This window comes from Petaurus breviceps, unplaced genomic scaffold (assembly GCF_028583685.1).
Source record: "Petaurus breviceps papuanus isolate PSGF00001 unplaced genomic scaffold, PetGlider_PUasm1.0 186, whole genome shotgun sequence".
In the NCBI taxonomy this organism is placed as follows: domain Eukaryota; kingdom Metazoa; phylum Chordata; class Mammalia; order Diprotodontia; family Petauridae; genus Petaurus; species Petaurus breviceps.
The window spans coordinates 15,447,929-15,462,396 of record NW_027185798.1 but is presented as its reverse complement, the minus strand read 5'-3'; the positions used below and the strand labels follow the sequence as shown (position 1 = coordinate 15,462,396).

General features: G+C 48.5%; 1 protein-coding gene across 1 annotated transcript in view; it reads right to left on the bottom strand.

Moving 5' to 3' along the window:
- RABGEF1 (RAB guanine nucleotide exchange factor 1) overlaps nucleotides 1–14,468 on the bottom strand; it is a 41,991-nt gene that overhangs the window by 834 nt on the left and 26,689 nt on the right. Inside the window, 6 exon segments of the mRNA XM_069089572.1 lie at nucleotides 2,368–2,624; nucleotides 3,800–3,891; nucleotides 4,973–5,105; nucleotides 5,768–5,849; nucleotides 7,239–7,405; nucleotides 13,323–13,489. Of these exon segments, the coding sequence (XP_068945673.1) occupies nucleotides 2,368–2,624; nucleotides 3,800–3,891; nucleotides 4,973–5,105; nucleotides 5,768–5,849; nucleotides 7,239–7,405; nucleotides 13,323–13,489 (898 nt within the window).

Genomic DNA, 14,468 nt, shown 5'->3' with positions numbered 1-14,468 from the left:
GGGGAGAGAGTGACCCGAGAGCCCAAGTCAGAGCCCCCCCTGAAGGAGAGAGAGTGACCCGAGAGCCCAAATCAGAGCCCCCCCTGAAGGGGAGAGAGTGACCCGTGAGCCCAAGTCAGAGCCCCCTCTGAAGGAGAGAGAGTGACCCGTGAGCCCAAGTCAGAGCCCCCCCTGAAGGAGAGAGAGTGACCTGTGAGCCCAAGTCAGAACCCCCTCTGAAGGGGAGTCTGCTCTGTGACTCAAGAGAGGGAGAAGACTGGAGTGAGGAGGCTCCATGATGGTGGGGGATGGAAGGGCTTCTCTGAAAAGCCCCTCCCTGGACTCTTATCTGCCCAACAAACCGCTCTTCGAGGAGGGCTCTGCACATGTGACAACACTTACCTAACGTGTGACACAAGGAGCCAGGGAGACAGCAGATGGGCTGACCTGGGAGGGCAGGGGGCTGCCCCCGCCCTTCAGAAGTCTTTTGCCTTCCTCCCCAGATATTTTACCGACTGGGGCTCACTGTCCCATCCCACTCCCATCCACATCCACAGAGTTGCCTTCTGTTTCTTCCTTTTTTTTTTTAATTTTTATTTTTTGAGGCAAACAAGGTTTAAACCAAAGTCACCCAGCGAGTAAATGACTGAGGCCAGATTTCACCTTGGGAAGATGAGTCTTCTTGATTCCAAGCCTGGTACTCTAACCATTGTGCACTTAGCTGCCTTGCCTTCTCTTTCTTTTTTTTTTTTTTTTGGAAGGCAATTGGGGGTAAGTGACTTGACCAAGGTCACACAGCTAGTAAATATTAAGTGTCGGAGGCTGGATTTGAACTCAGGTCCTCCTGACTCCAGGGTTGGTGCTCTATTCACTGTGCCACCTAGCCACCCCTCTTGCCTTCTCTTTCAATTCATCTCAGGCTTTCCTTCTTGCCTCCAGGCCCCCAAACACTATTCCTTTAATCTTCAGAATTTTCCTCTTCCACCCATCAAATACTAATTTCTTTGCATGACTATTTAATGACTCCATGGTCACAGATTTTCTCTCCATCTAAAATGTACAAACTCTTCAAAGTCAGAGAAAGGAGGCTTTGTACCCCCAAGTCTGGTATAGGGCCCTTTACAGGAGTCAATGCTCAATAAACATTTGTAGGATCTAAGAAGTCCTACTCAGTTCCTCCTTTCCTCAAGATCTTGGTAGTCTTCTGCTAGAAGACTCCCAGCCCCATACTTAGCGTCTTAACCTCCAAGTCCCTGCAGAGTTCCCTAGTTTTCTCTTCCTTCCTCTGTTCCCCTAGACTTTAGCCCTACGGGGTAAGGACCAGACCTACGAACCACCACTGTCCCATGAGATCAGCCTGTTGTTAGTGAAATGAAGCATACATTCTCATTCTCATTTTAAAGAAACTGGAGTATGTGAAACTCAAGAGAAAAAGAGGCAATGATTCCGATTCCATCCCAGCCCACTTTCCCTTTTGAGGACTAAAGTCCTAAGAAGGAAAGAGAACCAACTGCTTTGCCAAAGCCAGCTGAACATGCGACCCCCAGACTCATTTTGGTGCCATGCCTTTTAGACACGCAGCCCCCAGTACGCCCTTCCCCACTCAACTTTTAATCACCTGTGTGTGCTAGTAATATATATATACATATATATATATATATATATATAACATATGTGCATAAAATAATACAATGTATATTATAGACTAGCGCTTCTTACACAGTGGGTCGTGAGCCAGGCACCGAAGGGGTCATGAGTGCAAAAAGTTTACGAAGCCCTGTTATAGATAATACAATCATATATGTGATAAAACAGATGGGAACAAATTTAACTGCCCTTCTTCTCAGAATCTGTAACAACCTAACTAATGAGGATCTCAGTGGTGGGAAGCAAGCTCATCTCTTCCCAATTCTCAGTATCTCTGAGATATTTTTTGGTTTTGTTCTTTAAACACAATCTCTGCTCAGATTGTCACCTGGGGAGAAGGCATAAAAAATTAACCCCAGTTTTCCTTAAGCTGAGGTTCAGGATTTGCCCAGCTGTTGTTGGAACACGGCCCCTCACCCCCAGAAGCCTGGCCTAATTTAATGGCTCTTATGCAATGGACTGAATGAGGGGGCAAGTGGCAAGGCTGGCCCAACCCCACAGGGATTAAGCATCAACAACCACACGGGCTCTGGCCAAAGAGCAGATGAGGAGGTACAGATGGAGATGGGGGAATCTCCATTATCCAGTTTGTGGCAAACTATTGTTCAAGAGAGGTGTGGAGTTATCACCTCCCCAGGAGAAGTGCTGTGGATTTCCTCCCAGCTCTGGGGCTCCTCTGCTGGATCTCTCACCAAGCAAGACTAAGAGTCTACCTGAGGGAAACATGAGCCAAACACCTACCAAGTTGGTAAAGTAGTAGCCGTCCTCCCCGGTCATCAGTCGGCTTGGGTTACAGAAACGCGTGATATACTGGATGTTGGACTGAAGGCGCGGGGGGTTGCCCTTCAGAACAATGTAGATGAGTGTGGGTAAGAAATCGTCAGCGGACGCTGGCTCGTTCTTTGTGATCTTAATGGCGTTGAAGATGTGTTTGCTGCATTTGGTGATGCAGGCCAACTTGTCTCGGGGGACACGCTTGGAATCCATCTCAATAATATCTACAAAGCAGAAAAGAGGTTGCCTCCAATCAAGACATTCCCCTATGATTTACATCTCACTCCACTTTAAGCAAAACCCAGTGAATGAAAATCCAGACAAGTCAGGAGATAATCACTGGCTGGTGAAAGCTCATTATTGTTAAGGGGATTCCTTTAACTAAGGAACTCTTTGGATGCCCCGAATCCAAAGTACATGCCCCCCTGACAAAGGGGAAGCAGCATCCTCTGCAAAGAGCAAAGTCAGAACATCAGCGAGTTACACGCTGCCCAGGTGTGCCTGCCCTTACTACACTGGGCAGCTATTCAACTTCCATACACTCCCTTACACAGAGCTACTACATGAAGTGAAGGAGTCTACATTTGCTAACAGAATCCAACTACAAAATAAAAATCCCTTTTCAGTGATCAACCCATTCAGATCTAACCTGGCCAAGAGCCCAGCAGAGCAGGGATGTCACTGTGCTATCTACAAAAATGTTAAAAAAAAAAAAGTTAAAGTTAAAAAAGCTTAAAATACTACTTGAAATGGTTTTTTCCTTTTTTCGTTTTTACCATGAACTCAAATTCAACAAACAGGAATATTTCCACATGTGACAAGCAACAGAAAAAGAAGAGGCTTTGGTGACTTCTGGAGGCCTGGTCGGGGGGTTGGCAAGTGTGGTGCCAGCAGGGGAGCCAAGGATCAGGGGCGCAATGCCTACATGGCCCTGGAGGCTGCACGTCTGCTTGGCCGCCACAAATGGCACCACCTCAAGGGCTGACAAACTGGGGATGGCTTATCACAACCCATAACCACTACTAGAAAAAGAAGGCCTCCACTCCCGACCACTAGGAACAGCATCTGTACTTATTAAGATGAGCCTGCTGCATTACGCACCCTGCCTGGGAACGCCAGCCCACATTCTGTGGGGCGGTTGAACAGCCCAAGTGGCCTGGTCACGGCACCAATTCTTGACAACCCACATTTGCCAGGTGTTGAGTTCAATGGACAAGAAAGCAGTGGGCAGACTGGGACTCAGGGGCAAGCATTCCAATGGACAGGGACCCCTCCAGCACACCAGTTTTGGGCCTCACTGCCCACAAAGAAGAACGTGAATGACTCCCAGCCCTACAACAGGAGCCTAAAAAAGCCCCTCCCTCCCTGACAAGCTGAACTTTGCATCTCTTTTACTTACCTGTAATGGCTTTTACTACCATATCAGAGACTTCTGGAATTTCTTCATTAACAGGGACACAAAGCATTTGTGGAGTAACCCAGTGCAAGGCTCTATAAAAAGAAAGAAATTAATGGAAATCTGCCATGCCGGGGAAGAAATTTCTTAAGTATTTATGTGAGCAACTGAGTTCTCCAGGTTCTTCAGTTAAGGAAGAGTAAGGTGTCAGCCTGCCTAACTAGGCCACCCAGGAATCCAACCCAGAGTCTTGCCCAGTGTAGATGTTCAATCATTATTTGTTATCTGACCAACCAATATTCCCATCAGGGTACTTAAAATACCAAACTCCATCAGTAGGAATAACAAGTGTGAATATTTACTAGGTGAAAGGTGATCCTTCCAGACAAGGCTATGAGTTATTTGGGAAGGTTTCTACAAAGGTTAGGGTTCTACCGTTCTCCATCCCCAGTGATGGCAGATGTGATAACACTGGGCTGATCCCAGTTACCTGAAAGAACATAGGCCCAGCATGCAGAAAATGGGGGTTCTAAAGCCAATTCTCCCTCCCCCAGCAGTGTGCCAACATGAAGGACATCCATACGACTGTGGGGGCCTGGATTCCTCCTCTATAAAATGATGAAGTTGGGCTAAATCAGAGATTCTTCCTCTGGTCAGAGCCACAGACTCCTTTGGCAGTCCGTATGGTGAAGCCTGTGGACCTCTTCTCAGAGTGACCGTTTTATATGGGTAAAGTAAAATACATGGGATTAGTAAAGAAAGTAGTTATGCTGGAATGCAAGGATCCTAATGCTTCCCGAACAAGTTCACATTCTGTGGACCTGATGGCTTCTCTCCATTCTGAGTTGTTGGGGGAGTAGAGGCGATGGGGGTTAAGACATGGGAACAGCAGGCCACATCATCCGACTCCTAGGAGAGCGGCACGCATGGGACAAAACCTCAGCCGCTCTCTCCCCGATTCGGACACTCCCCAGGCCCAGGAGGGTGAAGAGAGGGCCCTGCCCCTGCCCTGGACTTCCATCCCCGCCGCGGCTGTACTGCGCAAGTCCTTCCTATGGAGCTACACCAGGCCCTCCCCTCGGGGCCAGGCAGGGAAGCAGAGCCTGCTGACCCGAGGTCCTCCTCAGAGGCCCGCTTCCCTCCCTCACCCCAGACTCCTCCTCAGACAACAGCCACCTGATGCGCTTCTGCACAGCCAGATCTTTCTTCTCATCGTCAGTAGTCTCCGGACAAAACACGTACTTGTACAGGCGTGTCATGATGTATTTCTCAATCTGATCCATCGGCTTCTCCATCTTCTCTGGGGGCACTGGGAAATACAGATGTTCACATCTGTTAGAAATTCCCGGGGCGAACTGACACCTTTCTGTCAGCATCCCTCGGTTGCTAAAAACGCCACGATATCACCAACGTACGTGCGTGTGTGTGTGTGTGTGTGTGTCTATGTCCGCGTGCGCGCGCGTGCGCTTTCCTTCTTTAAGTGACCTGAGCTCTTAATCCCAGTTTCTAGAGCGATTGTCTCCCTGGCTTGGCCTGTCTTGATTTGTGGCATTAGAAAGAGGTGAACAGGGGATGCGCAGTCTGGTCTGAGGGTACACTTAAACGCCTACGGCTGGGCTTGGTGTCCAGAAGTCAATGTGGGGAGCCACCCTTCCTGCCCAGATTGAGGCTGGGGGGGCACAGGTCCACCAGAATGTGTGCCTGCTTGAGAGACCAGCACATGTTCTAAGCACACCCTAACTCAACAAATGGCACAGCTGTATGGATTGCTTTGTAATCAGTTTGTTTCTTCCGCCTGTTTACTATGATCACATGATAACCGCGGCTGTCCTGGACAAAGTTCACCTGGTGATGCCCAGGACTGAGGGTCTGACGCTGACCCTAGGAAGCAGGAGCAGCTTCTGTGGGGCTGCCTGAGCAGCACTCGGCAGGCGATATAGGGGAGGGCAGAGCCAGGAGCAGGTTTGTTACCTTTCCCCCGAGTCTGCAGTCTCTCGGCCACATTCTGATAAAAATCCTGAGTGTACTCCGACTGCTCCTCGATACTCAGCTCCTGCAACAGAGTCCAGAGGAGACAAGGTCACACAACGTCAGTGGCATGGCCTCTGAGAACTGTGACCACCAGTTAGAACGCAGAGAAGTGCCCTCAACTCCGGCTCCAGAACCTGCCCTGGCCACGTGAGTGGAGAGCAGAGCCTGCTGATCAGGTAGTTTGTGCATAAATAACACTTCCAGTGACAGCCACTGGCCTCAGATGCCTTCAAAACTAAGGCAGGAATACTCCCAAGCATCCTTTGTGCCTCATCTCTGGCCAGCCCGAAGGCCCAACTCTCCTCTTTCCCATCCCCTCCCCCCAACTCAACAGCTACACAGGAGGCAGGAGAAAGCACCAGCTGCAGTGGAGGCAGTGCCAGCGGCTCACGGGAAGGTAAACCGAGGTGGTGCCATCTGATCAGACACAACGCAGGGAGGCAGATCACTGCAGGCTCACTGGGCAGAGGTGCCAAGGGTCATATGGGAAAACTGAGCAGTTATTTGTCCAGCACTTCCTGGGTGCAAGAGACCTGCCGGGTGCTGGGAGACAGACACTGAAGGGAGGGGACAACACCGCATCGCCAGATAAGTAAATACAGGCTCCATGCAAACCCAGTACAGATAAATTGGGGGAAACAGCCTTCAGAGGGAAGGAGGCAGGGGTGGCCCTGGAGCAGAGCCTGGCAATACACCAGGGACCCCAAGGGGCACAGAATGCCAGGCCTGGGCAAGTCTTTGTGAAAGGACTCAATGCCCACAGCAGATCAGCCACACACACATCCCCTGGTTCTTCTTCTCCCTGTCACACCCCTGGCACCAGGAGCTCAGTGACCTGGGACACAAGTCCTTTCTTCTACAAAATGAGGACTCTGGGCCAAGTACTTTGGAGATCTAGACCAAAGTGCGACCTCCCTGTTCTGCCAGGTTTTCCAATCAGTTCAGTGGGAAGAAGTCTATAAAGGAAGTGCCACTTGGTTGCTCCTGGCCTAGGCCTGTAACAGACTCTGAGCACCTGATGGAAGGCTCATGGGAGCAGAGGCCACAAAGGTCTGTCCGGAGCCTGCTGTGGACACATGTCAGCCCGGTGACCACCTGTTGGGTCTCCCATGCTAACATGGGACCTAAGTGCATTCCAATGTGGGCAGGGGAGGGTTCGAGAAAGAAGCGTTGGCTGTCGTCCTTCGTTCCTGAAGAGGACGAAAATGGCATCACCATGCTAGAGCCAATCACACGAGCTCGGATGCTCTGCCACAGGCAGGCACAAATAGTCTGTGTGAACATCTGGGATGGATTCTCCAAATCTGCGCATCCCGAGAGAAAGAATACAAGTGGCCTAGCTCTTCCTTGGCCCTGGGCTTGCTATATGGCCATGGGCACCTTCACTCAATTGTGACTGGCAGCCACCTACCCTTTTGTGATGCATGGCTTCCAGAAAGCTCTTGCTCTGCTTATAGATGTCTTGGCCCGTTTTGTGGAAGGGCTTGAGAAATTCTATGAACTCCTTGGACACCCTGTCTGTCTCCAGGCTGGGCTGCCGGTTTATGGAGGGGCTTGCAGATTTTGTCTCTTGAATCTCTGCAGGGAGAGCAAACAGCGTCAGGCTCATCAAGTGAAACAATCTGTACAAGTCATGGCTTAAAGCCTGTACCTTAAGGCCACTGGAGTTATTTGTAATCCAGGCAAAAATCAAATTGAGACTGTTTTACATCTACACGTGAGACAACTGGTCTAAACCAAGCTGGGTTTCCACAAACAAGGAGAGACCAGGACTCTTAATGAAAGCGCCTATGGAGTGTTCAGACCCAAGGACAAGCTGCTGCCGGGCAGAGTGTGGGCTCTGGCCACACTGCAGGTGAAGCATGCTTGTGCTGCTCGCTGCCGAGATCACTGGGATGCTCTGGCCTTTCATCACGCCCTCTGAAAAGCCACCGAAGGTTCAAAAGAAACAGGAGTTCACAAAATAGTCAATGGGCAGATGTGCACAAGGACTCAAGAGAATTGCGGACAGCTGCAGAAATGACTGGGCCAGCCTGGTTTCTCTCAACACCTACCCTACCCCACCCCATGCTTGGCAGCCAGGCAGAAACTGGACTATTACCAGAGAGGACTCGAATGATCTCCCCCACCTCCTGAGTCTGCCTGTCAGCCCCATTCAGCCTGAATGACTCAGAGAGATTGGGGGGCTGGGGAGAGACTGAAAACATTCTCCAATCAGCCTAAACCTCAACCCCATCTTGCTTCCCTCCCCACCCCACAAAATCCACTCCCACAATCAGAAAAAGGGTTGATTTCATAGTGACAGATGTGGATGAAGGAAAAAGGTTCTTCCCCTTAACCAAATTCCAGCTAGCTGGGATCCTGATAGGCCTCGAGAGTCTTCCCAATGGAATTCTGCAGCTTCCACTCCACTCCAAATGGAGGGGAATCATTCCTGGTAACTAGGGACACCCACCCACAAGCACAGAAATCCCTCTTATCCAGGAAGAAAAATAATAAACTTGTAAAGGAAGCTGAATAAAAGCAAAATCAACCTATTCTCCCACTGTCTTGGTATTAACATCTTTGGATTTTATGTGTGAAACTCATGCAATTAAACTCAATAAAGGTTGATGATAATAAAGCTCAATATCCCAATTAGAGTGATTAATTTATTCAATGAAGGAATCGTGTGCTAGCTAGTTGATGGAAGATACACTCTAATAACTGGCACTATCAAATTGAGAAATTGCCCTCTCTCCTGACAGGGTATTAACTGGCAATTAAGATGATGTGGCATTAGCTCCTGTCATCTTTAATCTTTCTCATGTTAAAGCAACAGGGCCAGGTTTTCCCAGGGAGTATTAGAAAATGCAGCAGAAAGAAAATGTGCTTTTATGGCTATCTTTCAATCTGACTTAGAATGAAGTTCATGTGTAATTTTAAATCACAATTTGATATTAAAAAGGTAAATGGCACCTTCTCTTTTTGAGAAGTAATTTTTCCAACCTCCCTGAAAAGTTTGAAGGAATCGTATGAGCTTCCTTTCGATCCAGCACACTCCAGAAGGAATCTGAAAATCCCAGCTCTCTCATTTTACAGATGGAGAAACTGAGGCTTGGAGAATTGAAGTAGCTTGTGGAGAGGCAAAAAGGGACCTGGTGAGTAAAGCGCTGACTCTGACCAGCGAAGTGACCTTGGCCAAGGTACTTCTTCCCAGGCTCCTCTACTAAATGGTGGGAACAAAGCTCCAAGTCCCTGGCCCGCAGGGCTCTCGTGAGGCTCCCATGAGATGGCCACACAAAACAAGGGGCAGTTTGTCAGAAGTGGGATGTCAGGCTGCTGACCACGGTTCTTTCTAGGATCTCTTTGTAAGGGGCAGCATGCACCAGGCGGCAAAAATATGCAAATTCAATAAATATTCATTAAGCTGCCTACTAAGCACAAGCCACAGGGATACAGGACCTCCACCTCCTCACTTGCTTCCCCAGCGTGAGGATATTTTAATTAACAAATTTTACTTTTTAAACACAAACACCTCCTGGGTGGTTAAGCCAGTCACTGACACCTTAGTATGAACTACTCTAAAACTCTGTAGTCAATTTATCATCCCGTAAGGGAGTGAGAATTTGACTGGAGGACAGGGAAGCCATAGAACAAAATTATGGAACAGAGGGAACTCTGGAGGGGACTATGACCTTGCATCAAAAATGAAGACCAAGGCCGTAAGATGGGAAAGAAAAACCCCAGAAACCCGAGTCACTAGTGGGAACGGCCTGCCAGGGGGCCACTGAAGGGAATCCTGCGGGTCCTAGCAGCCGCAGGTCAGAAGTTCTAAGCATCCCACTCCCAGTAGGGGATTTTCAAATTCAAACTCGATTCACAAACACCGACTGGGCTGCAGGTGTAGACACAATATGGAAATAGAGCTTGTGGCTTAAGCAAAGCAAGTCTGAGAGAGCCCCTCCCCCAACCCCTCCGATTGGCTCATTCCAGCCAAGGGCCGAGGAAGGATAAGCTAGGAAGGAGTCAGCAAAAAGAGACAGGAGGAAAGGCCCCATTGGGCAAGGACAAGCCAGGCCAGGGCTAGTCTAGTGCTACTCACTGCTACCCACTGCTTGCCAGCTAGAACCCTCTATGCAAGAAGAGGATGTCAGAGAAGGAAGGAAGCTTTTGAGTTTGCAACTAGGATTGTGCCAGGGCAGGGATCCGGGTTCCAGGAGTCCTTGGCACCCCCAGCTGCATGCTACCTATGCTCCTCAGACAAACTAGGTCTTTTCACCCAGGCACTTGTGTACAAGCATGCAAAGAGAGGGCTTTCTGGTTTGTCAATGTGACTTTTAGACCTCCATCTCATTCACATTTAGACATTTTCCCCTTGATTTTCCTGAGGTAACCCATGCCCAAAGGCATGTTCTGGTCATTTCTAACATGTGATATTGACACTTCCATGCATACATACTTCAGGAATGTATAGGCATAGAATAAAGCCCACATGCATATCTTCAAGTCATGCAGAGTTCTTGAAAAAATATATATATGACTTATTTATAATATATAAATATAAATGTATTATATAAGAAAAATACATAAATCTATAATACATACATACGCACATGTACACATGTGTGTATGTATGTATGTATGTATAAAAACACAACCAAGAATAAAAGGTTTAAGTCCTGAAAAATAGGGCTTTGGAGCACTGTTTCTGCATATCCAATGACCTTATGAAACTATCAAATCATACTGGGCATATGTAGAGTTCTTCTTTGTAATGATAGCTCTTTGAGATCTAAAGCAATTGGGTTGAAAGGACCATTCTGAGGTTACTTAAAGAAAGTATTCAGGCCTGGTTTGGGAAGCCTTCCCCGCCCGGTGCCGGGGTCAGAGCTGGCACAACCTCTGTTTGCAGACTGCAGCCAACTAAGTGAGTTTACTTGATCTCAGTGGGCAGCGCCAGGCGGGCCTGCACAAGGTTACCTTCAGAAGGCGAGGCCAGCTCCCAGGCGGGAGTGAAAATCTCCTTCAAGTCCCTGAGCAGGTTATCAGCGCTTCGTTCCCTCCCAAGCTGTCCTTGCTTAAGAGTTTTCTCCTGTGCCACTGAAATAAATGCAGGAGCAAGAAAAGCAAGTGATGGGGAAATGAAAAGGAGCAATGTGCCTGGTGCCGTGCCAGACTCAAAGGCTCCCCCAGAGCCCGACAAAGGCCGCCAGGCTGCTTCAGGGCACTGCGCTGTGCATTAGAATCAACGTGGCACTCAGGAAGTATTCCAACTAGCACCTGCCAAAGGAGCCTCTTCTGATGGTGAAATACACACAACAATGTGATTATTTCTAAAACCTGAAAAGACTCATATGAACTGATGCAGAGTGAAGTGAGCAGAACCAGGAGAGCACTGTACGCAGGAACAGCCACAGTGTGCAGGGACTGACTTTGACTTGGCTCTTCTCAGCAGTGCAAGGATCCAAGACGACTCCAAAAGACTCACAATGGAAAAGGCTATCCACATCCAGACAAAGAATTCCGGAGTCTGAATGCGGAGAGAAGCAGATTATCTGCTCTCCTTTCCTTCTGTTGTCTTATTTTGCCTCTTATTTCTTGTGGCTCCTCCCAATAGTCCTAATTCTTCTTTATACCATAACGAATATGAAAATGTTTCATATGAATGTGTGAGTGGAGCCTACGTCAGATTGCATGCCACCTTGTGGAGGGGAGAAGAGATGGAGGGGGAGAAAATTCAAAACTCAAAATCTCGTGAAAGTGAATGCTGAAAACTAAAATAAATTAATTTTTTAAAAATGTGATTTCTAAAACATCTTCATTCATTCCAGCTTTCTATAAAGATGTGGGGGGAGGAAGACTCATTTATAAATAAAAAGACATTTATTTCCATGCCAAAGCTTCAAGATCAAAAACAGGAGCTTTATTACCAAGAAATAAAAAGGAAAGCTCTGAAAAAACAAGAAAGTTCTGTGGTCTTTACATAGCGTACTTCACATGGTTCCTCAAAGTTTGTGACCATGCACTGTTTTTAAATCCCAAAGGAGAGCCCAGCACATGGCCAGTAAACACGTCAGCAAAAAAGCAGACTCCAAGCCTGGGGCTGCACATGGGGATTCCGACATCAGACGCACATTAGTGTCAGCTTGGTGAGAGCACGTGGGCCCAAGAGCTCTGGGTTCTAATCCCAGTAGGCCCATTCCTAATGACCAACGCATCGAACTTCTCAGAGGCTTCATCTTCGGCTCTATAAAATGGAGCTTCCCAGATGATCCCAGAGCCCTCTCCTGGCTCTAAAAGCCCAAGATTCTCAAACTCGTCTCCATTCCAAACCTGTGGCCATCATCTCCCTACCTGGCTCACACAACTTAGCCCAAGTTCACCAATTCTCAAGAATGGGAGGTTTTATCTTAAGAGTAGACAAAATGACTGCAGAGAAAGGGAAGAGCAAACAACTGGTGAAGAGCAAAAAACTCTAGTCCCTGAGCTTTAATAATACTCTAGGTGTCCCCCAGAGCTGCGGGAGCGGTGCCCATGCCACTGATTCTGTCTATCAGAAATGCAATCTTTTGTGAATCACATTCCAAAGACATTCTTCACACAGACACGGAGGATACAGATTCCCTGCTACAAGGTCAGCCAATATGTCACTGAATAAAAGTCATGGAACCAGGCAAATGATAGGCATCCATATCATACAGAAGACGGGCTTTTAAACAAATTTTGTTTTAGCTGAAGGTGAATTTTCCTCTTAATGAGAAAAACAGCTACAGGCTCCCTGAAACCCAGGACCAGCAAGAACCTAAGGAAGCTGTTTCCTTCATTCCCTTGCCCTCAGGTCAGACTATGGCTAGACTCTGGGCTCTCCCAGGGTTCAACCCTCTTGAAGTGAACAGCTGCTCAGAAGTAAGCCAGGCTCCTGCACAATCTCAGGAACACCCCAGTAACCCTCCCCAGGAGCCCCTTGGGTACTGAGCACCAACATGGGGAGTCTTTCTAGCAGTGCCCTGGGGCCCTCTGAACCACTTGTCTGGTGACCTCAGAGGTCATTCTCAGAGTCAGCTAAGCAGAGATTCCCCCACCAGCTCCCAATCTTAGGACTTCCTCTGACAGAATTCCTCCAAGCAAAGTGTGCCTTCTAGCTGCAGGTGGTTTTTTACAGAGGCAACGGAGATGCCACAAATCTGCTGACTTGGTCCTAGGAAAGGGAACCTGGGGACAGAGCCCTCTGATGAATCATGTACAAGGAGAGAAACACTGTGAAGGGAAACCAGGCTGAGATCAGAAAGAACAGCCGAGGAAGGCCTTACATACAAATGACTCTTTTTCCATTCCTCTTGTGACTCTTTCTCCTTGGCCTGTTACCACCTGTGAGATACGAACTTCTAAATACCCCCCCTGTATATGGGCACTTGCTCATGCTCTGCCCCAAACTGCAGCCAGGTTCCCAAGGCCCCCTAACTGCCCCGTGCCCAGCCCTCCAGCCCGTGCAGAAAGGGAAGGGGACAGTTACCCTTCTTGGGGCCGCCGCGGGAGGATGCGCTGAAGAATTTCTTCACTGTTGTCACCTTGCGACTCTTCTCATTGGTTTTCTTTCCCTCAAATTTGGAAAAGGTGAGTGACTGGGCCCCTTGGCTGCTCTGACTGCTAGCGAAGGCTTCTTCTTCCTCCCTCTGTAGGCTGCAACATGAAAGATGTGGCTAAGTCAGGACGCAGGCAAAACGTCCCAAGGAAAGGGGCTTCCCTTGTGTCTAAGAGGGTTTCTTCTGACCTCAATGATCTGGGGAAGAGCCGAGTTTGAGAACCAGATGCTAAATCTACCCAGAAGGTCTGGAAAAGACAGATCCCCCCACCATGATGTGCTGCCCCCCTCACTCAAGGGCAGTCTGGGCCACGAACAGTGAGTGGCGCCTCTGCATCCCCCGTCTAGCAAGGCGCTCCCAGGCAGCAGGGGCTCGGGAAACACTTGTTGAACTGAGACAAATGTCTCACTTCCTTAATTAGAAAATAAAATGTGTGGGACAGGAGCTGCACTTTATGCCTCTATCCCAGGATACACAGCAAATGCCTGAAATTTCTTTCACTCCTAAAAGTCAACAAGGAGCCTCAAGGGCCATCTGGGATCCTGGTGCAATGACCTAAAGATGCTTAGGATGCAGCATCAAGGAAGAGATTGCCCCAACAAGCATTTTTTACAAATTCATGGTCATAAACCACTAGTGTTTCCTAGACATATCCAGCTATTACTTTGACTTTCTCCCCACCAGAAAACCCCTACTCCTGCCCCAGCCTCTTTTGGCCAGTTCTGGCCTTGAAAAACCATCCCCCCCACCTCTATTGGCCATCTTTGGCCTTGGAAGGTCCCCTCCCGCTCCCCCAGTTTCCCCTCCCCTGCCTCTATTGGCCTCTGGTCTTCTTTACCTCAGTTCCAGGTCTCCAAAGCACTTCCTGGTCATCTCCAGCCACAGCACTTAGTGCTCCCCTTACTCTACCCTATCCAGCTCCCCTTTAGGTGTTGTCTTCCCCCATTAGAACATTAGCTTAAGGGTAGGTACTGGATTACTTGTTTTTATTTGCATCCCCAACACTTAGCTATTGTCACACATGCTCTGTCCATCCATCCATCCATCCATCCATCCATCCATCCATCCATCCATCC